Below are 25,451 nucleotides of genomic sequence, written 5' to 3' on the forward strand. Positions count from 1 at the left end.
TAGAAAGCTGCTGTGATGGCAATATTAAATGCAACAACGCTTGTATTCTCAAAATTATAACACTATATCACTGCAACATCACACTGTAACAGTGACTTCTCAAAATAAAGGTCAAACAGCATTCCTCAAAATAAGGGCTCTCGCTGGCAGCTGTACAGGCTGCACCCAGCTCCAAGGGCAGGGTCTCCCCAAAATCAACAGCAGTGCAGAATCTTGTCCCCATCCCACCCCATCCCTCCCTCTGGGCAGCAGATGCTGCATCCCTGGTCATCCCAGCCATGCTGCTGCCACAGGGACATCTGCTCTTCTGCCTCAAGGGTCACCTAAACCTGCTAGCAAGGGCTTTGTCTCTAGTGACTTCTCAATGAAACTGAAACCTCTCCTTTTCTGGGTCACTTCTTCAGTACCTCAATAACAATTTCAAATCCCAGTCTTTGCCCCCATATATTCACAGCCCTTTTACACTAGTATTTCTCAGAAGGATATGACCTGAATTAAAAAGAAGAGAGAAAAAAAAAATCCCCAAACTAAGAAAATTGTGAGGGTGACAAACAGTTTGGCTGAGCCCATTTCCCTCGAGCTGTGGCAGTGGAGAGAGGAGCAGAGGCTGCTGAGGGCTCTCCATGGGCCCTCATGAGATGGACGCCTACACCCACCTGGCCTGCAGTCCCACAGAGGCTCTGCCTGCCCTGGCTGATGCTCACCCAGGTTCTCCTGCCAGGGCAGTGCTGCTGGGGTTCAGCACACCTGCATGCTGAGGCTGCTGAAGAACAATTCCCCCAAAACTCCACTCCAGCCTTGGCATGTTGGGAAGAGAAGAGCCCCATGGGCTGTCCCAGCTGGAGCTGGAAGTTTGTGCCAGCATTGCCCACAGGGGCCACATAAAGCCCTGGATTCTGCTGGATGCAGCCTGAGGTTACCTGGAAAGTGTGTGCTTTCCATCACTGCCCTGTGTGAGTTCCAGGCTAGCAGCAAACCACCAGCTCATGGCTTTGCTGCTGCTGCCTGCTCCCCACCTTTCTGCAGAGCAGGTTACCATGGCAGCATCTAAACTGCATAGAATGGTATATTTAGACCTTTCAAACAGATTTCTTCTGGTCTAAGGACTTTACCTTTCTGAACTATAAAACTGATATCCAAACAGAAAACTCAGGTATGTGCATCCATTGCAGGTGCAAAAGCTGCTGGGGAGAGCAAAACAACACAATTTTTACAGAATGTTCTCAAAATCCCATTCACCCAGTGTGCATATTCAGCCTGGAAACAGAGCCTTAAGGCAAGCAGAAAACACCCTCCAGGTCTGCTGGGATCCTTTGGCTGCCCTGCTCAGGGCAGATGAGGCATCCCTGGCCATGCCCACACAGACCTGGGGCAGGGCAGGAGGCAGAGCCCACCTGGGGGTGGCTGAAGCCGCGACTCCTGCTGGGCACAGAGACTGGGGCATCTCCCCCAGAGTGCAGAGGTCTGGCTCAGCTTCAGAGCCTCTGGCAGGTGCTGTGCTTGATGATGCTTGGTGTGCCCCACCCTGTCCTGCTCCAGGACACCCATTCACTGTAGCTTCTGCACGTGGCACACCAGAAACTTAATGTGTTCCCGGCTCCCTCAGAGCAGCCTTGCCCAGGGACACAAGATTCAGGCTTTTTCCCTGAGCCCGCTGCTCCCTGCAGCAGCCCTGGCCCATCCCAGAGCTCCGGCCAAGCCCCACAGCTGTGTGGCTGCTGCAGAGGTGCAGCATCACACCAAGGTGCTGCAGGTGCACAGAATCCCAGCCCCAGGGAGGGAAGCACTGGGGGAACAAGCAGGAGGAGTACCACAGCTACCCAACCCAATTCCCAGTGTGGCCCTGAACAGACCCCCAGTGCACAGAATTCAAGAAGTCTACAAAAAGAGGGATAAGGAGAACCCCTTTCCACCACCAGTGAAAAAAGGAAGCCTTCACAATTTTTTCCATGCATGGATTTATTATGAAATCAGATATTTATGGGCAATCATAATATTTTCTACAATAATAAAGTTTAATACTTTAAATTACTTGGGAAGATTCCCCATACAAGATCCTTAAGTACTTAATTTAGTATCTATTATTCCTTAAGACAAGGTTTTTTACACGACACAATAAAAACATGAAAGTATTTCTGTTTTCTCCTATGCTGCACAGGTACAGCTTCATATGCAGTTTTTATATGCAGTTTTCATTCTCACAAGTACATGCTATGTGTGCATCAACAGTGTCCTTCATATCCTCTGACTTCTGGTCAAACTTTATCTGCTTGTCTGTCAGGCTGGTGGCTGAATCTGATGGGGAACAAGAAATGAAAATTAAACAGTTTACTTCACAAGTAGCTCTGCAAGCTACAGCATTTACCATGCACTAGTCATTAATTACAGCAGGCTTGGCTGTTCCTTACTTATTTACATATTCATATTTGAATATGAAGTTACAAGTCACACAGAGATGTTCCAGGAAATCCACTTCATTAATAAGTCAATTCTACCTTGAAAGCTACTACTTCCATGAAGAATTTTATTAATGATACACTTAGGAAAAGGTATTACAATCTTGAAGAAAAAAAACTTGGAAAACAGATACAACTCTATGCTCTATATAATCTATATATATATTATCTAATGTTTTATAATCTACAATACCTGTATAGGAAATAAATCCTCCTCTATCACTGGGTCTGTGGGCACACCTGCCCTTCTAGTACAATCCTGTCCACACCTGCCCTTCTAGTACCTAAATCAGCTCAGTGAAGTAGGATCCCAAAGGCAGTGATATATAAAAAATGCAAGGCAAGGATCCCTGTTTTGGGGTGCTGCACTTGTTCCTCCATGGCTCATCCTGCACAGGCTGCAGTACACAGCTTTTCAGCTGAATCCCAGTGCTGACTGTGCTGTTTGCTGCCCTTACTTTGCTAGCCCTAAGCACCACGAAGGAGAATTCAGTTTAGATTTTACATCCCAGCACAATAAAAACAATTAAATGTACGACAGAGAGCCATCCCCCTCACTGAAGGAATGTTTGCCTATTAACAAAACAGGCAAAGGGCTTCAGCCAACAGGGCAGTAAGTCCATGCCTGCCTATGGCCATGCTCCATTCATGTTTTTCAAGTGGAACAACTAAGTGACAATGTATTGCTGCTCCTGCCCAGCTCCTGGGCAGCGGGATGGGTGTTGCCTTACCTGCAGGGACGCAGTGGAAGCCCACGGTGACCGGGGTGGTGCGGGTGGGGGCACAGCCCTTGTTGCAGCGCAGCACGGGCTCCGTGGAGAGGCAGCGCGACTCGACCCCGGCCAGCTGCACCGCCCGCTCCAGCTTCACAAATGCGTGCCGCAGCTTGCAGGCTGCAACGGGCGGGGACAGCCTTGTGACAACGGGACACAGCTCCGGACCCCCCCAAGGACAGCCTTGTGACAACGGGACACAGCTCTGGACCCCCCCAAAGGACCCGTCTGCCCACACTGCCCGTCTGCAACTCCCCTCTGTGAAAACTGTGCTTTGGTCATGAACGAAGAAGCTTTACTGGCTGGTAAAGCTTTCAAATCAGCTTGTTGGATATGGAGCCCTGGAAAGCTAATTTCAAGTGCAACTGGTCTGCTTCTAGATCAGGATATAGGAACACAGTACTTTCTAATAAACATTTTTCAATGTAAACTGAAATCCATCCAAAATCCATCGATCCATTCCGAACAAACTAGGAGGCGTACTAGCCCTAGCTGCCTCAAACCTCATTCTATTCCTCACTCCATTACTACATACATCAAAACTGCGACCAATAACTTTCTTTACTGAATAGCTGTCAAACCACATTTTAAAATGTTGAATGTTCAGCAGTGGAACTAAAGGGGAGACTTCTGACCAAATAAAATTAATCACTAAAGAATTGCATTATTACCAATGTCATTCAGACACAGAAATGGTCAGAGCGAGAGCAACAGTCACTGCTGCCAACAAGGAATATTGATCTCATTTTGGATTCCCAGGACAAGCAGTTACACGTGAGAAGCTAAACAGACCACAATTTATTCCTAGATATAAATTTTATGTCTTCAAATTTCAGCAGCTTCCACCATATGTTAAATGGAAGCAGAATGTGGTCACCACCAGCCACGGGAATATTATTGTGGATGTGCATGTGGACTCCATATCCATCTAAAGCAAGTTTGTTGTCCAGAATTTGTGACAAAAACATGGAAGGGTAACAGCTAATGCTGAGCTAGACATGCTGAAGGGACTGAGGATGTCCTTCCCACAGGACAAGTCTCTGCAGATGCAACGTGCCTGCTCTCCTCAAGCTCTGTGGTGTGAGGTTGCATCATAGCCTCAGTGAGAGCTGCACACCAGAAGATCCTAATCTATGAAAGACTTAAAATGCAGCTTTTTTATTTCAACCATGTAATTAAATCTCTGGACTGCTCATCTACTTTGTACATACTAAACATGAATGCTTTGTCTGACAGGTTGCACTGGTTCAAAAACCAGGTGGTCAGCCCTGGTAATAACTACTAATCCCCATCTGATTTTTGATGGACTAATTGCTGAAAACAGAAGTCCAGAAATTAGGGTTATGCTTAAATAAAAGCATTGTGTGTGAAGCTTATCCTCTTTCTGATCCTCATTTAAAATACTTCAAAACTGAAACAAAGATTTTGATTCATATTATTTTTTGAACTTAACTAAGTTGCATATTTTGGCTTGTTTAACCTGTGATTTCTTATTTCTTTCTCAACTTGCAAGTAATTTTAAAACTTAATATATAACTTAATAATGAATCTCCTAATATGCTTTTTTTCCCAAAATATATATGGATTTTAAATTTTCTGAACAGATTACTGAACAACTGCAGTAATATTATATTAAATTTGTTAGAGCTTGCATACCTCCTCTACAAGGCCTTTCTTCCAAAATCCAAGAATGCCCAAAGCTCACTGCATCTTTAGCTATGTATCCATTGGGCATCCGAAATTCCTGTTCGCATTCTGCATCGTATTTTCCACACAGTCCACACATTTTCCCTGCCATCCATAGAGCAACTTGGATCTTGGAAGAAAAAGAAGAAGAAAGATTTCAAGTTAAAAAAAATGTAATACCTGTGGAGCACATTTTTGCTATGCAGGTCCCTTCCAGTGCAAGTTAATGCGCAAACATTTAAAATCTCTTTGATAAGAATTTAAAAGGATCTGACAGTCAGATGCCAAACTCCTGTGGGGCTGCAGAATCTGTAACTGATACAGTCTTTATAACCTACTGTGCCAGTCTAGGATGTTGAGTTATTCATGCTCCAGACTATTATTAATATGCTGAAGCTTTTTTCTGGTGGTTATTTTGATGGTACAAGAGACAGACATGAAACAGTTTACCAACCCCTTACGTTCCAGCTTCATGTTAATTTCAGTGCAGACTTTAAACCACTCATTTATCTAACAAGAATGGCTGCATTTTTGCTGTTCTGAGGAATTATACAGCTGCAAGAACAGTGTCAGGAGCTGAAAACTCACTTTTCTTGCAAAGGCACTGCTGACTCAGCGTGTGTACACTCACAGACCCACTTCCCAACACACATCTGTACTGCAAGAACAGAATACTTGTGTTGATCAAGGATTCTCATTTCTCACACCCAGAAATAAAGAGCAGGACTGTGCAATCTATAGCATCATCTTCCCTTGGGGTTTTTTGTGCCCTGCACATACTTGCCTTTGCCACTGTACACCCTTTGCCACACACTGTACACACAGATTTAAGGGAATCCTATGGAAATTTCTAATACTCAATCTTATGAAGAGGAAGAATGATACCCTGAATGTGTATCCATCAAAGTACAGTTTGTCAATGCCATAGGCTGGGGCGAGAAGTGCAAGCCCTTGATTTTCACTGTGGATCCACAGAGAAGCACCTAGAAGAAAAAACAAAACAAAACCAGACCAAACTTCGCTTCTTCAGGAGAGAAAAAAAGCAACTGTCATGTTTCTAAAATGTTATTTTCTTCAAAATTCCTCAATTACCCTATTCAAAAAACAAAAATATAGAAGAAAACAATATAGGAATGGGCATGTTTAGAAAATGGGTGTTTGCAAAAGGATGGAAGAGAATGTTAATGGTCACAGACTTAAGTTTTTTGGGTTATTAACATAATCACATTTATGTCTATAAATTATTACTAAGCTGTCTATAGTAGCTCTGTAGTTGTGCAGATCAGCAAGGGTCTGAGTGCACTGCGTTGGAATATGGAAATATGAGGAACACCATGACTGCCACTGGAGCCATTTCTGGCACAATTATCACTTCCCAAGTACATAACAAATAGGACAGAGCTCAGCACTGGTACATGCTACATTTCAGCAAGATTTAGCCCAATTCATATATTGCAGCTCTTCAGTCAGAATACCCACACTGTATATAACCCCTGACTACACAGGATGAAACAAGGTCCTCCTGTACTTTTCACAGAAACAAACTATTCCTGTTTTGGGAGAATCAAGCAGGCTGTTTCACCAGCTCTCCATACCTATCCCTGGTAGAATGCAAGACAAATTTATACCTACAAATCAAATCAGGAAAAACATCAATATACAAGTCACGTGTAGTGGATTTTAGAAAAGCTCTACTTTTTTAATCAAGCAAAATTTGATAGCATAGCCAAAACCCTTCTCAAATTTGGAACTACAACAGGACCTGCAATATTGTACAAAGAGGTGGGATCTTCCTGCTAATTATATCTTGCTTATTTAGGCTACTTCAAGAGCTTCACACTGTAATCAATCTTTCTAAGTGTCCCTCTGCAAATGAGTAAAGTACATATTCTTAAATATTACCTTAAAACCAAAGAAACACGGATTGAATACAAACTGATCAAACCTCCTTCACAGATTCCGTCTCTTTCCTCCTTTCTCCCAAAGCACATGTGCCAATTGAGCAGCCCGTGCTGCACCACTCACCCGCAGATGTCAAGGACACGTTGGCTGGGCTCTCAGCCCCATCCACCAGCAGCTGCACGCGTCCGTCGGCGGGGCGCATGTCGACCTCACTGCAAGGACAAGAGCGCTCACAGCCTGCCTGTGCCACCCTCACACACCCACAGTGCTTCCCGCTCACTCAATATCACTGCTCAGAGCACAGGCTCATTTCAAATGCTTCAATTACAGCAGGGGTACTCTTGTCACCCAAGATGCGGGATAAGAGCACCAGCGTCACATTCAATATGCATGGAAAATAAATAAGGGGAGTGCTGAAACGCCACGGGCTGTTTGCCTTTGCAGGAAAGCTCAGAGTGGAGCTCCTCTCATGCTAAATGTGGGCAGTCAGGTCCCTCATGCTCCCAGCATCTGGCAGAAGTTACTTACTGATTGCCAATCTTGATGTTGATCCCTTTCAGGTTCACAGATTCATCTTCATTTCTCATCATCACCAGGAACTTCAGGTCAGAGCTGCAGTCCTGAGCCAAGATGTGGTAGCAGTCTGCTGGCATGGTGTAGTTAAACCGAACTTCATTGAAAGTTGAGACCTTGTTGTAGGAAACTGAGCATTGAGCTGGTTAAAATTAAAAAAAAAAAAAAAAAAAGTGTTATTTTTTGTTTTCCATTAGAGAAAGCCACTAAATTGTGTGGTTTGTTTTTAGTGCCATAGTATTTTAGCTTTGTATTTGTTTCATTATGTGATATTTTCATATGGTTCACAGTGACTTTTAGCTAGTAAGCACCCATAAATTCTTAAAAAGGCATATAAAATGTGTTCTTCTATCAGAAGAACTATCTACTACTTCTATCTTTTCTAACAGAAAAATAATTGACAGAAATTTAAAATTTTATCAATTTGGATAATTGGTATCTTGATCCCTGAAATGCTGATGATTTCTGTTCTACATGCACACTATTTTCTCTCAGTTGAACCATCCTCACATCATTACAGAAATTTCCTAATCAACTGAGATAAACAATGCCAGAAAAATTTACAAGGTGCCCAAATACATTGTGAGACTGAAGTTGTTCTGAAGCCAGTTAGATCTGACCTTTCAGATTCTCGAGCACTGCAGAAGGGGCTTTAGCAAAGACATTCCAGCTGGGAGGCTGCAGCTCTGACGTTGATGCCCTTGGCCCTACAGGGAGTGACAGGGGAAGCCTCATGGCTTTTTCATAGAGGGTAATCTGAAAAGGAATTCAAAAGCACATTCAAAATGTACCCATGCCAGCAAACAGCTAGGATTTTTTCCTATTCTACTTTCATTGCAAAGAATTTACATGAGCATAACTCATCTGACTCGTTGTCCATGAGGTTTTTGCTTTTGCTCAGTTTTCTCTCATGGTGTGAGAGAAGTCATTCAGGTATTGTTTGGGAGAGAATGAATTATTCCCTTTCAAAAGTGATGAGGTGAACACTTATGGAGACACTACAGATGGAAACTCATGTCATTATGAGTACCCACATATCTCTCCATGAAAAGAATCACTATATAGACATGTTTCTATGAAATATTACAATGATGGAAATATATAAAAGTAATTTTCATCATTTGCACCAAAACTGATGCTAACTTAATTTTTCTTTCTCATTATTGACCCATTGTAATTAAACAGTTACACTTTTCTACTAGGAATAAGATAGGAGAGTGATAAAAATATTTCATAATTACATCAGGAAGCTTGATAACAACATCACAAGTCCTTGGAGAAGTTAGAGCCACAATCAGCTTGGCTTGCCGAGAAGGATTCTTGTCCTCTTTTTCAGAGAATCCCAGCATAAATGCAGCCCCAGGGACAAGCTTGTAAAACCTTCAAAAGTTCAAATCAGAAAGATTTAGTGAGATGGAGAAAAAAAAGGCTGGACACATCCCAGCTAGACTGTCTCACATCTGTGTGTACGAAGCATAACAGTCCAAGGATCCCTGGTTATGTCCTCACACCCACTCTGCTCTGCTGTTCAAGTGCTCAGTGAAAGGAAGGATCTGTTCCTCAGTTTTCAGTAATTATGGCAAATATCAAGAGATACTGTATATTAAAAAGAGATGTAATCCCTCTCAGCTTTTATGTCCAAAGGCAGTACTTGGACAGATCAGAGAATAAAGTATCAGCCAGGACTTAAGCCACTAGAACCTTGTGTGCAGATGCTGATTTTTCCCAGTTGACCAGCATTGTTAACAAGTGTCACTGCAGACTCAATTCTCACCATTCTGCCACAGATCTGACACTGGAAGGAACTTTAGGCCACTCCAGTTTCACTTGTACAGCAGGGTGGGCAGCAAACTGCCCAGTTACCAGCTCAGATGAAACCTTGTAGTCCTGGCAATTCCGTCCCCATTTCAGGTAGGCCTGTGATGGAGGGACAATGGTTCATTTTTTAGTGCCTGAGCATTCCTGTGATGCACACAGAGCTGTACGAGCCAGTTTTGAGCCTTACCTTTGCCTTGTGAGCATTGTGGACTGAAGCATCAGCACAGAGCTTCCACTTGCTTGAATCTGTGAGGTTGGACACAAATATCTGCATCCGAGGCTTGATGGAGTCAATATCAGCATACACCACGAGCTGGAGGCCTCCTATCTTCTTCTCATCACGGATGCCATGCAGGAAAACTGCTAACACTGGGGCTTTAACATCTCCCAAAAACTTGGGCTAAGAGGAAGGGGGAGAAGGTATGCAAAACATATAATTATAGAAGAGTTACCATGGAACATTTTAGATGCAAGATCTAGATGGATAAATGAAAAAAATAAACAACTGAACCACAAATATATATACCAGCATATGTATCACAGATATATACATGCCTATAAAACCTCATGCATATGTCTCTTATGTGCACGTGCCTCTGCATGCCAGATGGCTTTTAGCACTGTGTTTTTATGAGCCAAAATTTGTGCCATTTCCTGAGCTACAGCTGATACCATGGAAATAGTCATATAATTAAAACACAGTAATGACTATATGATTGGGGCTTCATTGTTAGTATCCAGCCTGTGAAGAAAAGCAAGTGGTTCAGTTTGAACATCAGCTGTCAGTGGTATGCATCACTCATTCCCACAGCAGAAACATCCCCACTCATCTCCTCTTGTTTATCTGTCTGGGTCCTGTGCTGGCTTTCTGCTCACACTTGGGCTGTGAGCTCTGTGGAGCAGTCAGGTTTTGTGTTTGCACTGCAACTCAGCATAGAATATAACCCAGGACATTCTCTCCAACATCAAGAACCCCTTCCCTTGGAGAACTGCCTGAAGTGCATCATGACCTTCAATATCTTCTCTCCATCATTCTCAAGCCTGCACTCCACTCCTCTGCCTGGTGGTGAGGAGCCCAGGTGCTCCATGCCCCTCTGGAACATGACTTTTGCTACCATCAATGTCCTCACACTGGCACTGCAGCACCTCAATCAATCTCCCTCCAGGCTGCAGAGGTCACAAACTGAGTCTCTGCAGGCATCTGTTGGGTGGGATTTCGATGAGGGAAGGGTTGTGATGCAAGTAAGAAGGGAAAGTGCATGTGGGAGCTATGGTGCACATCTTGATTGATACCTGAGACTCAAGAGGTTGCCATTTCTCCCTTCCCATGATTATTGTAGTTATTGCTATATACAATTACTGTCAGTGCACAGACACTCTGACATTATTCCAAGCTGTCAAAACCCCCTAAAAATGATGCAACTAACCCATGAAGCTCGAGATGTAGCATGACTGGATCTGGCAGAGGAATGTGAGCTGTCAATTTGGTCATCTGGGAGTTTTTCTTTTGGGACCTGCAAAAAAACCCCAAAAAACCCAAAAGAATCAAACAACCAAACGACAACAGGCTTAAGAGGGTAACTTTAAAGCATGTAAGAGGAAATTGCATGTGGCAGTCCTGAACAATACTCTCTCTCATGGCACTTGGCTTTGTCCTGCTTACTATGTAAGATCTAACTCTGAAAAACTTTGTTTCCCCAAGCATATCTGACTCTTCACAGTCCATAAGGACCATACCTAGATGAGAATTCCCTGTATGAAAAAACAATGGACCAAAGCAAGTCAGATTTAATCAGCTTCTCACTTCAGTATGAAAGACCAAAAATTCTGCACAGGCCTGATGAACTGAATGGACCAACTGAATGGAAAGGAGCATCTGAGTGGACACACACTGCTCAAATGTTACTTTTTGAGGAGCACTAGTGCCAGGTACATTGCTCTGGCTGGCCCTAGTAAGAATCTGCTCAACCAAAATACTATAAAATAAGGTATCTTTCTACATTTGTCCATTTCACTATTCTCATGTACCTGCAGTGATTCCAACCCAAGAAACCAGGTGATCAAAGCCAATTAAATGAATCAAGCTTCTTATGATTCCTTCAAAGTGTGCAGCTCCTGTCTGTTTTATTGTTTTAGAAGAGGCTTTGTAGTTCCTTTGCAGAGCCACAAATGGCTTCATGTGCTCAGCACAAAAGGTAACACAGCTCTCTGTCTTTACCCATCTCAGAAGAACCACCACAGTTCTAATGTTATCAGTACTGCAATTTTCCTCAACAAAGATAACAAGTTGCCATTAAAATCTCCATTAGACTCTTGACAGATTCCATACTTCTTTTAGTGAGGAAAGAAAAACTCACCTCTTCTTGTTTGTGTGCTGATTTAAAGCGGTACTGATAAATCTCATGGGCTTCCTTTGAAAATGACAAAAAACAAGATTAGAAGTCTCAGAGGAAAAGAAATGCTGCAATTACATGAAAATCTAAGAATTGGAAATTAAATAAGAAATTTACTGATTATCATTCATACATAGTTCTGTATGCTTAGTCACAAGAAGATAATGCAAGATGAAGTAATTTATATAAAGCATTAATGTTTCTACTGCAAAATTAAGACAGAAATATGCAATGTTTATGGACAGCAAATTGTCAAAAACACCATTTTCTGACAGTAGCAAAATTTTCAACAAACTTGTGAAAACTTTGAGATGAAGCAGACATCTGTGTCAATGATTGCAGGTATGTTTGTAGAATAAATTTTCCAATTATATGTTGCTAAAATCTACTGGTCATCTAATGTCCTGACTTGTCATGCAAAGCCAAGAGTGTGATTAGTAGCATGAGATTTACTGACAAAATTACCCATATTTTGGAATAAGCACTGCTGCTGCTGCTGCTGCCACCTTCCAGATGTCCTGAATGATGTTCATGGCTGTGGTGGCTCAGTGACTCACTGCTGCTGCTGCCATTCACATGCCTTGAGTGATGTCCATGGCTGTGATGACTTGATGACTTCCTGCTGCTGCTGCTTCTGCTACTGCTGCTTTTGCTGCTGCTACTACTGCTGCTGCTGCTGCTTCTGCTACTACTGCTGCTGCTGCTGCTTTTGCTGCTGCTACTACTGCTGCTGCTTCTACTGCTGCTGCTGCTTCTGCTACTTCTGTCACTGCTGCTGCTGCTGCTACTGCTCTTGCTACTGCTTTTGCTACTGCTGCTGCTACTACTACTGCTGCTCTTGCTGCTTCTGCTGCTACTGCTACCACTCTTGCTACTTCTGTCACTACTGCTGCTGCTGCTCTTGCTGCTTTTGCCACTGCTACTGCTCTTGCTACTTCTGTCACTGCTGCTGCTCTTGCTGCTTTTGCCATGGCTGCTGCTCTTGCTGCTGCTCTCACTGCTGCTACTCTTGCTGTTGCTTCTGCCACTGCTGCTGCTGCTCTTGCTGCTTGCATCTTTGTTTTTTGCTTGCTCTTCTTGATTATTCTCATCTTCATCGCCAGCCTCCTTACGACGAGGAGAAACAGCAGACGATGAGGAAGAGGAGGCAGCTGAGGAGGCAGAAGATGAGCTGGAGGGATGTTTTGTGTCAGGGTCTGTCCCAAGCTCTGTAAGCACAGTGTTTTCCTTCTTTGCAGGTTGCTTCTTCGGGTGTCGTGTTTTATTTGCAATCTGCAAACACAATCCAAGAGAGAATACATCAGGTCCTGCTTTTGCAAAGTAAAACTTCTGTGGGTGTTGGACAAAGCTGGGTTCTCACACCAGCTTTTCAAGGAAAAAACCACCCCCACCTTCCTCCCTCACTCATAGCAGAAGCTGCAGAATTCCCTCAGATCCACTCCATCCAGCTGAAATCCAGCCCAGCCCAGCCCAGCCCAGCCTGCTGGATGCACCCCATAGGAGCAATACCCCAGTCTGGGCCACTGGCACCTTCCAAAACAGCCCCAGCCTTTCTTTGCCATGCCAGCTCCCCACACTGTGCTTCTAATTTCTGCCCTCTTTTAGGGGAAAACATTCCCCACTGCCATACTCAGTCACTTGCCTTGAACACATTGTCAATGCCCAGAATCTTCTTCAGTTTAGCTTGAATGTCCCCATACAGAGATGATTCACCCTCTTCCTCCGACTCCGCGTTTACTTCATTAACTATTTTGGAAGCCGCTCTGGATCCTGCCTGAATCTCCAGCTGAATTTTGTCAATATCAGCATCTGTTTCAACTACACACCAATTGTACATGTTAGGGAGTTATACTGCTTCAGACAGCGCTGACAAGCCCAAGACGCGCAGTATTTTACCTGGGATCAAGACTATTTTAGCCTCGTGCTCTCCGATCAGCCTGTGCAAATAGGTGTTTTTCAGGAAGCTAGCATCTCGTGACCTGCTGGCAAAGCAGAGCTGGCAGCCAAGGTGCTGCAGCTTGACACAAAAGTCTCGTTTATGAGCTTTCCTTCCCGTGACGGGGCCAAGATCCTCTTGAGAGCCATGGGCACTTTTCCTTGGGGAGCTGTCAGCTGCTGGCTGCGTTAGAGATGAGGGTGTGAGTGCCACGGGGACTGACATAGGCAAGAGTGAAACTACAGACATCCAGTGCACAGAGGGTGAATATTACTGTGTAAGCCAAAAAAGTAGGTTACCTTTGTGAAGTCTTCACTGGAAGCTTTATCTGATGGTTTGAAAGGTTCTTCCACAATATTTGATGAAGCATCTGCTGGGAGAATTGCAGTTCTCTTTTCAACACCTAGCTCTCCTAAATTTCTCGATACAGCAAAAGCCTTATGTCTGTTGAGATATATGCAAAAACCAGTAAATTATTCCAACCCCTTGTCTTTGGATTAATACATCCTTGTTAGTATCATTTGACAGCACAGAGATAAGATATTTGAACATAGGGATTATATATGAATTTAGAAATATAAATATTATTGAAAACAAAAAAAGAGTACATGACAAATATAATTTTCTTATATTGCAGGAAGTTCTCAAAGTCTAAATAAATTTCAACTAAATTTCCAAAACATCAAAAATATTCCTTCAAACACATAAATCAAAATCCTTAAAAGACAATAAAAAAATAAAAAATAATAAGAACACAAAATAATAAACAATTTAATATAAAAATTACACTGCTAAATAATTCAGGCATGTTCTGATTTTTAGCTACTGTATTTGTCTTCTTTGTTCTTTTTCCTAAAGGTTCTGCTACACACTGAAGACTCACTCTGCCTCTCTAGAGACCTCTGTGGGAGGTAAGTCAATAGTGAACTTTGTGGGGCTTCAGCAACACAAAATATTCTGCAGTAATGCTACCGTACCTTCCAACCACTAGCTCAGTTTCCTCATGGCATGGATTTGTTTCAATCTTAATATTTTTCAGCTTCATGTCTATCTTAGCATCAAACTTGATTGGCACTCTTGTCAGGACCTTGCCTTGAATTTCCACAGCTTGCTGGAAGTATTCTGTGTTGACACCCATTGTTGCAAATTTCTGTATGTATAAGCTGAAACAGAGTGCAGCAGTCAGGTGTAAGGAAGGTGCTCTTTTCACCCATGAGGTTCTGCCTTCCCTTAGAAACCTCCTTCCTATGGAAATCCTCAGAAACCTGTCGTACCTGGGGTTTATGTCAGAACGAATCTGCACAGTGGATTCGAGCAACTGTGAAGGTCTAAAATCTCCAGTTAAAGGGGGAGATATCTTTCCATCAACTGCAAATGCAAGAACAATATTTAAACATTGTAAAAATGAAAGAAAGGAGTCAAACATAAGCAGTTTCCAGTGGGAGGTAGTGTTTTTGTTAGTACAGCAAATACAGACGGAAAACAAGACAGACTTTGGGGTACATGAAACCTTTCATGATTCTGAAGAAAATTGAAAATGCAGAGGAAGCTTGTTATGTAGGCAAAGGTTCTCATGCAACATACTGAAAATGGAAATAAAAATATATTAAGAAAATGAAGAGCTGACCCAAATTGAAAGTTTGATAATTGGTGTAACACTAAAATTTCAGAAACATGGGGAGTCAGACGACCCTCTCCTCTTCCTCCTTCTTAATGTTACTAACAGTGTACTTTTGATTGTTTTCTATTTTCTTCTCTTTTAAAATCAACATTGAATCTTCCTTAGCTTGGGTGAGCACCTCTCAGGAACCACCCCCTTCTACCCATGTCTGCATCAACTCCCCAGGCAGCTCTTGTGGTTTTTTGCCTTTGAATGTTGTGGCCTCTCTCTCTCTGATTTCCTAGGTTCTCATCTCACCTCTTCTGTCTTCAATCCCTTCAAACTCAATGCACAAACCAGTGCACCCACCTTCTCTTCAAACACCTTCACTGCCGACTCTCCAATCCCCAAGCCAGCTCTATTTCTCCCCTCCTTTGTCCATCCCCTCCCAGGCGCGGTCCCCGTGCCCGCTCGGCGCTCACCGCTGGCAGCAGCCCTGGCCAGGGCCGTGCTGTAGGAGCTGTACTCCAGGGGCAGCCCGGGGGCCGTGGGCACGATGTAGCGCAGCTCTCCCAGCCACAGCGGCTGCGTCCACTGGGCCGCGGTGCCGGCGCGCAGCTGCGCTGCCGCCTTCCTCAGCAGTGTGCTCCGGGCCGCGGGCTCCAGCACGGCCTGCGGGAAAACAGGGAGCAGAATGTGGGCACGGGGGCCTGGAACGCTGGCCGGTGCTGCACAGAGAGCAGGGGCCCCGGTACCTTCACGGCCTGCTGCAGCGCCTCCTTGTTGATGTTGATGTAGGCCAGCTCTTGGCCAAAGACTTTAAAGTAGGCTGATATCAAGGGGGTTTCTGTTGGCAGCTCCTTCCATCCCAGCAGCTGGGAACAGATAAAGACACAAGCAAAGTTTCTTATTGGAACACTTCATAAATGATAATTCATCCTAAACCACCCATATCTAAACCCATCACTGGCCAAGCTGCCCTTTTCCTTTGTAAGATTTCCAATTGTAAATAACATTGTGGCACTAATTGACACTTTCTCCCACCACTGAGATGCCCACAAATGTTTGGTATCCCAATACAGTAACATTCATACACAGGGTCTGAGCCATTAGTACCATTAAACCCAGTTTGAAAGCACTGCAAGAGAAAAATCTTTCCTCTTGAAGACAAAGGCATATTCTTGTAAACTAGGTGAGGTAGATGAAGGGAGGGAGTAGGAAGCCTGCCAGGCATGTGGCACACTGTGCTGCAATGCCTGCTACTCCCTTCCCTCCTGTGCTTCTCCTGGAGCCATCTCTGAGGTGGGGAGGAGGCAGAGCCAGAGCAAAAACTGGCAGAAGCTATTGCAGCCATGGCAGATGTCCCCGGCAGTCCCCACTGCACATCTCTCCACAGAAATACTTGAGCTGACGCCTTCAACCTCCTGACACAAGGCTTAGCTAAAGTGAGAAGCATCACCAATGCCCCTTCACATAACCCACATGTATTGCTGAAAATACCTACAGCTTTTCCAATCTCCTTTATCTTTTTGTATGTGGAATATTCAGCAAATGGGATATTTCGTTTCATGATGACATCTGTGAGGCCTTCCACACGGACACCAGCCTACCAAAACAGCACGAGAAGGAGCAGTCTGAAACATGCTTACAGAGAGGAAACTTTGTAAGGAGTTTTAATTTTAATTTGATTTATTATTAACTTAGGTAAATATTTACCTCCACCAAATCAGCCACTGACCCTGCAGAATATGCCATCAGCTTGGAAATGATTGCTGATGGGAACATTGTTCCTGGGCTGTTCATAACAAGGACTTCTCCAGCAGCACCAATTTTATAGTTATCTGTGGCAGAAGAAAACAAGAGACATCTTTTTTCTAACCATTCTGTTTACCATTCAAGATCATATTTCTGCTGCTTTTTCTACCGCCAACTTTAAGATATATCATTACATAAACTCTAACTGTTTAGGCAGAAATTATTAAATGGCTACTCTAAACATATGAATGTCACATTTCATTTAATTTCTCACTGAAATAAAGAATGCCATATTTCTGCAAAGGACTTAATATTTTTGGAATGGATTTCTGAAGTGAAAGTTTCCTCATCCCTGAAACACTTACCAAAGTAACCACCAACACGTATGACCTTGCTGTAGCGATAGCTCAGCCTGTCCAGTTTGGGGGCCAGCAGCTTTAGGGCAATATTGCAAGCTGAAGATCTAAACAAAATGAGAAAGGTAATAGCATCCAGAAACAAGCTCCTGTCAGTAAATAAACTGACCTCAGTTGTCTGCACATGCAGAAGATCATCATTTGCTCAAGAGCACCTGCTTTGTTGCTGTCTCTACTCACATGTTGTACGTGTATGGCAACCTGCTCTTGGACAAAGCCTTCATGTGGGAATACACAAAACTGGCCACTTGCAAATTGCTCTCCTTCATGGCCACGTTGGCAATGGTTGTTATCAAGGGAAGGGCAGGCCTTGTCTCAAAGATAACAGCACAAGCCATCATCCGCACTTCGGGGGAAAGCGACTCATCAGCAAGGATCTGGATGAGATATCCCTGCACCTGCACAGAAAAAACAGGGTCTGGAATTAACACTAACTGAAACCATTTTGCAACCTGGATCCACACCTAACCCACAGAAAATATGGGAGAGAGGATCATCATCCCTGCAGAAAGGTTTCCTGATATTTTTTACCACAGGGTTCCACATAGCTTTACTAATATAACTAAGGGGCCGTGGTGGAACAGCCCCATGAAACCACTGAAATGGAAATAAATGTCCATCTATCAACCCATGACAGTCCAAAAGGCATCAGAAATGCTTTGTGCATTACTGATATTCAAACATCAGTGAACATCTTTGGAAGAAAAAAATGTAGATAATAAGACAGATTCATTCATTGTTTGAAACCACTCCACTGACTCAGTGAGCATGCTTCACTATTTTAAACCAGTTTTAAAAGGGTTCAGCGGTTCACCAAAGACAGTCTGAGTGAATGGTTTCTCATATAGGTCCTATACCTAAAATCATCTGAAAGGCAGGAGTCTTGCCTACACTTTCTGTGACAGCAGCCTCAGTGTGGGGTCAGTGGTGACTCGCCCAGCCTCAAGGGAAGGGTCTAAAAGAGGCGGAGTAATGCTGACATTTGGCTGGGGAGTTTAACAGAAAGTATCTCTCCTCCTGATTATAAAGGCAATTTAAATTATATGTCTGACTTTTAGGTGGCTAAGTGTCCACTATCTATAACTAGCACAGGACTTCCTTGGTTACAATAGATGATAAAAGCAACATTGCTGGAAGATTCCTACTGACTAATTATCATTACATCTTAGCAGGAAACATCAGCTAAATGTAAAACTGTGTAGTATTGTTCTTAAAAATAATCTTTTTTTGAAAAAACTGAATCCACACACAATACCATTAAAACCATTACACTTATGGTACATATTCTAATTCACTAAGTAAAGAAAATCTACCAGATCCTACGTACTGTTTTGCAGTCCTTCCAAGCAATTTTTCTCAAGGCCATTATGGCATCAATCTGAATGTGGATGGGGATATCAGAAGCACTGGATGAAAAGATGGGGAGGAACTTGAGGATGCGCTTGATGCTGGCTGGTTCTCCCATGTTGCCAATGCACTTCAGAGCCAATTTCATTTTGTCCTCACGGCCCCTGCTGAGTGCTTCGTCCGCTAGGTCATGGATGGGCTGCAAACAAAGCACAGTTCAATCTTCTCTAATCTATAGACTGTCCAGAGTGTCCCCCTTACCCACTGAAAAGCCCACCACAATAAAGCAACTGGCTTTGATAAAAATCACTCAATGCTGGTTTCTCCCAGGATTTTACCCTTGCAATGTGAAAACTGTGTTTTCAATGATGAAGCAAATGATTACATTTACAAAATTATTTGATGCCTTTGTTCTGAAGAAAACCTACAAAATGTGTATTTATACTTCCAGACATCCTTTTTATACTGTATATTAAAGAATTAAGCTAATATGATGAACATTACTAAGTTATTAAAAAAAAAAAGCTTGGCAAAAAGCTGCCTACCTGGAGAGCTTCTTTAGGACAAGCTGAGCTCTGAGAACAGTATCTATTCACCACAGAACTGTATCCCAAGCTGGCAAGTTGTTGAAGCAAGGAGTTTTTCTGGACTCGAGAACTTGTCACTAAATCCTGTGAAGAAGAAAAAAAAATTAATTTGTCATTTAATACAGTGCTTCACAAAGCTCTCAGAGCAGGAAAACCATCAGATCTTATTTGAAGGGATCAATTTCAGAATTATTACTCTTCTTATCTAAACAAATTAAAGTAGGTTGTAGACATTATATTTGGAAGCTTTACTTAGGAGCTTAATTCCCCTCTAGTTTATACACATATAAGCTCACCTAGTTACATTTTGATTTTTGTCAACTGAACACTGAAAACATTAAGATTATGGAAAAATATCAATGTATAAATGGAATACCTCCAGAAAAATGTGCAAGTCAATAATATTAATGATGCACTTTCCCATAATTTCTGCTTTTTCTGTTTGTGAATATTGGCTAGAGATGGCAAAAATCCTTTTCAGAATTAATGGTTCATTATTGTGTCAACGTATTTGATGCTTGCACTAATACTTTTCCTGCAGCATTTTCCACTTCACGGACTAGGTTGTAATTGAAAGAGCTGCTCAAGTGACATAACACACTGATCATCATTTGTTTGAAGTAAGAGATTAAAGGGGCAAAGTTTTGTCTGTAGAAGGCATGCCATGTGATCCCAGCAAACTAAAATGGGAATTATTCCCAGAGAAGCTTTTATAAGAAAAGGGCTTTACATCAATATAAATAAATGAAGACATGGAACTATCCTCTAATAAATGCTATGCCAAAAAAATTCACGGGTCAATGTTTCCACAAAATTAGCGTACACAAGAGGAGAATCCAGCCTCTAATGTACTTAATCACAGTCGCTGATTATCATTCCTTTCGTTGTGAGACAGGAAACATTCACATGGCTTTACTCACTGCTGCTATTGGAACAGTGTGTTCATCAGCTTTTGTGAAGTGGAGAGCAAAGGGAACACTGAGAAGAGCCTGAAGGTAGCTGAGGTCGTCACTGCGGATTCTGCTCTTAATGAATTTCAGAGCTTCTGGGGTGCCCGTCACAGAGACTGCGCTCAGCAGCCACCGCCTGCAAACAGATTGTAAAAATCCTTCATTTTAGCTCCCAGTTGTCACAAAACCAGAAGAGTTTCTTATAGGTTGGTACAATGAAATACCTGTAGCGGGGTTTGTCTGAACATTGTCTCCAGATGGACTCAAGGGTGTCAGCGCTTGTCAGCTTGCAGAGCTGGACGAGCTCCAGGAAGCGGTATGGGAGATCATCATGGAAATCTTGCTGGTTATTCAGGACTATGTGTTGCAGTATTTCAATTATCTGGTACAGAACACAAGACAGAGGGCATGCATAATTACACGTCTTTGGAATTTATGATCAGGTTGGGTTTTTTTTAATTAGGCAAGGAATTTGGAAAAAATACCCGTTGCTCAGGGTTTTTGGTCTTGATGAGCTGCACTGACATCTGTGGCAGTACTGCTGGGAACTGGTATTGAAGGCTTCCATAGCTCTGCATGGAGATCTCTGGGGAGCTCCCCCATTCACTCTTCACCTCCAGCAAGGTGAGTTGCTGTCTGTCAAGAGACAAGAGTCACAGGAGAAAGGCATTATCTCTCTTCACCCATGTGCCAACTTTGTTTCTTTGTTCAGTGATACTGTGATGGTAACTGTCTTACTCTTTAAAAAAAAATTGTTATCAAAAGAAAATATTTTGCTAATGAATAAAGCTTTCTATCTAGAACCAGATGGCATTGGAGTTATCTACAATGAAATTGCTTCTGAGGAGAAGCAAAACCACTGTCTGCTGAATGAGAGCTACTGGTGTAATGAATGATCTTATTTCTACATACACTATCTTCCTCCTCATGCTACAAATTAGCCCCTTTTCAGAACAGAGTAGTAAAGTAGCATTCTTATGGTACTAGTGAACAAAACAGCTTTTCCCCTTTTCTTCGATGCAATTGTAGTGCCAGTTTGACCAGGGTACAAATAGAAAATGGTTTGCTGAACTTTTTGGACTGTGGTAATTCCAAATGTGATTACACATCTCTATTTAACTGCTGTGCAGCTCAATTCTCATTTCACTTCAGCTGGGAGTGAAGAGAACTGATAGAACCTCTAATTATTCTCACTTTGTGAAGCAAGCCCACGTCCCACCTACTTTGCTTCCGTGACAGCGACCCCGGTGGGTTCACTGAAGGGCGAGATCTGATACACCTGCTGAGACACAGCCTCTGTGATCAGGGCACCACTGTCCGACTGCTTCAGCTTGTAGGAGAAAGCTGCAGTCCCCTTGATGATCCTTTCTTTCTGTAGGACAACAGGGAGACCCAAAGAGTGAATAAATGGGAACACAGTGGCCATGTTCGTAATTAGGAAGATCTTTCCACATCTCACGCACCATCATGTCAACAGGGCAGGGGTAGATGTAAGCCATTCCAAGACTCTTCACCACTTTTTCCTGGCAATTATTTTGGTCTACGGTTTTGGTCACAGAGACTCGGTTGTTCTTCTTGTCTTCCTGAATGACGTACCTTGTATGGCAAACACCTCCAATCCCAGCCTGGCAGAAGAATGCAGAAAATGAGACTTCCCAATTATATCAGGATTTCACTGTGTGAGAAGTTTTACTTCATGAAGATTCTCAATGAATCTGTTAGCATTACAATCATTCCTACTGAACCAAATAATACGCATGTGAGCAATACTCGGGCAGGAGATGGAGTTCAAAACTTAAAAAGTAATCAATTAAGATCAACAATTAGAAAATAAAATTGATCAAATACCTGTATTACTGAGACCATATAAATTAATGGATAATTTAATTAATTAACAAATAAATTAATGGATAATGATTCTTTTCCTCCAAAGAACTGCATGTTAAGATTTAAAGACATATGACTTAAAAAGAATTCAGCCCAGGTAATTTGTTGAACATGCACACATCTACTTCTATGTGAATAAAAATCACCTTTTTCTTACTGCAGTCACACAAAAGTAGATGCAAATAGACAGAAGCTCAGAGGAAGATCAGCTAAAGAGAACAAATACATTCTTTCAGCAAAACAGTTTTAGAATGGAAAGAAACACACCTCTTGCAATTCATACACATTCTGTGACTTCTTAATGGTTATCTGGATCACGTTCAGTATTCCTCTCACAATGTTAATGCAAGTATCAGGGCAGTTTTCTGGGCCATAAATGTTTCCAACCCGTCCACTGCTGTATTCAAACTTGAAGGGCCGGGTAAGGCATGAGGAAACCATCTGGGTGATTTTGGAAGATCGAGTGAATGGGTCCCTGGGCCAGATGCCATTGTATTCCTCAAGCTGTGGGGAGCGGATCTGGGAGGAAATCAAGATACTTGGGTGAATAAAATCCCTTTGGTAATAAATACACAAACATTTTGGAAGAAATTATTATAACCACTAGTGAGATACTCTTTTCTTCCAAATGTAGGCTTAGAAAATCATAGAGCAGTTTATTCTTTTGCCTTGTGCTTACACTATTGTAAAACCAGTGCAAATCCCGTCTGCTCAATAGTACTATTTTATCTTACAGAAGCAGTTAACATATCAAATAGTCTCCCTTTTTGTCAGCCTTATAATAAATATTCTGCTTTATATTTAGCATTTAAAAAGCTTATACCATTCTAAATGTAAAAAAAAATTGTGGCTTTAGAATGTTTCATTTTAATTTATTCCTATACAACTTTTTTTGGACTAAACTAATTACTACATTTGCTTCATATTTGTTACTTATTTAAATCAACCAAAATACTTAAGCAATGAACAATATATTTATAAACACTGAGACACAATGTCAATAAGAAGCAATTTCAATAACTTTGGTAAAGTTACTGCCAGCTTAAGTGCCTCAGAGCACAGGCTGGTGCACACCATACAAGAATTTCAGGACAGTCTATTGTGTGAAATGCAATCCCTAGCCCCCAGTTTTGAAAGATCTACAGTTCAATACAACTGGTGACAGCTGTCACTGAATTGAGTATTCCAAAAAGAACCTCTGATTTGTAACTGAATTAAAGCGGTAAAAGTACATTTCTGAAGCATATTTATTTTGAATTGAGCCAGTTCCTATCACTGCTGACATCAGCAGAGACATGATTTCACATGTACAGATCTTTTACTGCATTATTCAAACACCAAACATTATTACACACTCCTTTTTCATGACTTTCACTTTTTAATCTTTCCTTTATAATGAATCACTTTTTATCATTAGCTTTTATCACTTTTTAGGTCTATTTTTATTAGTTGCCTTCATGACAATGATTTTACATACCAAAGTCCTGGCTTCCCACAGGAGTGGAAAATGTGTGCTAAGACTAGAATCAAATCTTAGAGCAAGTTTAAATGTCTTTAGTTTTCCATTTTCTAGCAAACCCCCAGCAGCTGTATTTACAATAAGTCTTGAGGAACAGCTGCTACCAACAACTTCCACAAGGAGCACAGGTAAGTGACCCATCCCTCTGAAACAGCAGCTTGCCGCTCATTCTCTGACACCTACAGTGCTAAGCCTCCAGTTGTGTTTCCTGCAGCTTTCCTACACCCCACATCAGGCAGATGCAATTAAAGCTGTGATTTTAGCTCACTATTGCACATTAGGAGGTGCAGTACCTTGAGGAGGTAGCTGTTCTCTGACAGCCCGCTGATCTCCAGTTTGCAGCTCAGGCGCACGCCGGCTTTGGCCAAATTCTTTTCTTGAAGCCCATTCAACACCCAGCCTTCATAACTGTACACATAGGTCTTTTTGCTACTGAATCCAGGCTCTGAGGGGAATAATAGCCATTTTCACAGTACTTGTAAGCATGTTCTAATAAATAGAAATAACAGCAAATTCACTGAAAACAGGTTATAGAAGGAAATTTACTTACCGATGTCAAACTTCTGACTACCTACAAAAAGAGATAAAAAGCCAGGTAAGTAATGTTCAATCTAGATCCAATCACTGCCACTGAACTTAAGGAAAATTTGGAAAAGAAAGGTGAAGCAGGGATATGTAGCCTTACCTACAAGGGCGAGCGCTAGTGCAAGTATGATCCCCCTCATAGTGAAGGTGAATGGGGCTGTGGCAGACATGGTGAGACTTTTATGGAAGGAAGCTCAGGAACACGTGGCTGTGTTCTGCTGAATTCTCAAGTTTTTTATCAGTTAATGTAAACACTTCCCTTTTTGCAATCATACTTTCTCTTCAGATTCAATAACAGAAATCAAGTCATACCTTGGCATCTCACTGATTATCTCATAAGCCCTTGGCTGAATTGTTTAAAAGTTTCAACTTATCCTAATAAGTTTTTACTAGATCACTTACAATAATTTTACAATAAACACAATTACTTCATTTCCTAGGTTGTGTCACAGCTGGCTGCTGATATTTAGTCCTACCATAGACTAGGTTGATTTTGCCCAGGTTATGCTGACCTGGCACCTGACCCAAACTGTTATCTAGCTGATAGCAGCCCAATTAGCAGAGTCAGTATCACACACTGACACTGTTCCTCCCCTTCCCTCAGCACTGGTTCCAGCTGCCCCTGCAGACAGCAGATCAGGACAGATATCTCCTTGCTATTATACTCCTATGTGCACCAAAGCCCATAAACAATCTAATGAAAACCTATATATATGGCATATAAATATTTTTATTCAAATAAATCAGAGGAACAGTGTGTCCTTTCAGCTCTGGTCACAATGACCAGGAATATTTTAAAATGAACAAAGATTTCATAAGCCATCAGTAAATATTTTATCTTTCAAGGTAAATGACAGCCAAATCTGAACAATTAAAAGCCACAGACTCCTCCAAGCAAAGCAGGGGGAATGGGAGTGCAGGTCAGCTAGAACTTTTGCAGTTCCTAAGGAGTCAATCCCAAAATGCAGCTGAAGCACCTGAGCAGTTGCAGGCTTGCAGTCAGCTTCACCATGGATTTACAGTGAGAGGCCAGGCACACATTCACACAGGAGCTCTCTTCTGGAAACCTCAGGGCCACGGAGGCAAGTGGAGATGCACAAAACACTCTTGGCCTGGTTGAGCATGGTGAGGGACTGGGGGACTGACCAGACCCATTCCTCCCACAAGTGACAGTCTCCCAAAGCCAGCTAGGTGGCATCTGAAGAAGAAATAAAAATGCACAGGGGCTTCTGAGTTGGAGGATGTTTCTGAAGGAGCACCTCAAAGCC

The 25,451-nt window shown here is 42.4% G+C and overlaps 1 protein-coding gene across 1 annotated transcript; it reads right to left on the reverse strand.

Annotated features, from left to right (window-relative positions):
• Positions 1-1,954: 1,954 nt before the first annotated feature.
• Positions 1,955-24,368, reverse strand: LOC102067241 (vitellogenin-2). Its single transcript, XM_074546045.1, has 35 exons — positions 24,284-24,368; positions 24,149-24,169; positions 23,892-24,043; positions 22,347-22,598; positions 21,656-21,817; positions 21,416-21,564; positions 20,678-20,828; positions 20,417-20,574; positions 20,163-20,328; positions 19,201-19,326; positions 18,636-18,854; positions 17,489-17,706; positions 17,258-17,355; positions 16,854-16,978; positions 16,642-16,743; positions 15,893-16,012; positions 15,620-15,809; positions 14,812-14,905; positions 14,515-14,700; positions 13,837-13,981; positions 13,498-13,720; positions 13,244-13,419; positions 12,067-12,873; positions 11,566-11,619; positions 10,636-10,722; positions 9,396-9,608; positions 9,165-9,307; positions 8,632-8,770; positions 8,011-8,146; positions 7,346-7,532; positions 6,941-7,029; positions 5,801-5,898; positions 4,886-5,045; positions 3,188-3,349; positions 1,955-2,295 (listed from the first exon to the last, which is right to left on the reverse strand). Exons 1-35 carry the CDS (start codon positions 24,351-24,353, stop codon positions 2,180-2,182), a joined length of 5,694 nt encoding a protein of 1,897 aa, XP_074402146.1. The 5' UTR covers positions 24,354-24,368; the 3' UTR covers positions 1,955-2,179.
• Between the last annotated feature and the right edge of the window lie 1,083 nt (positions 24,369-25,451).

The sequence above is a fragment of the Zonotrichia albicollis genome, chromosome 8 (assembly GCF_047830755.1).
Source record: "Zonotrichia albicollis isolate bZonAlb1 chromosome 8, bZonAlb1.hap1, whole genome shotgun sequence".
NCBI classification, from domain to species: domain Eukaryota; kingdom Metazoa; phylum Chordata; class Aves; order Passeriformes; family Passerellidae; genus Zonotrichia; species Zonotrichia albicollis.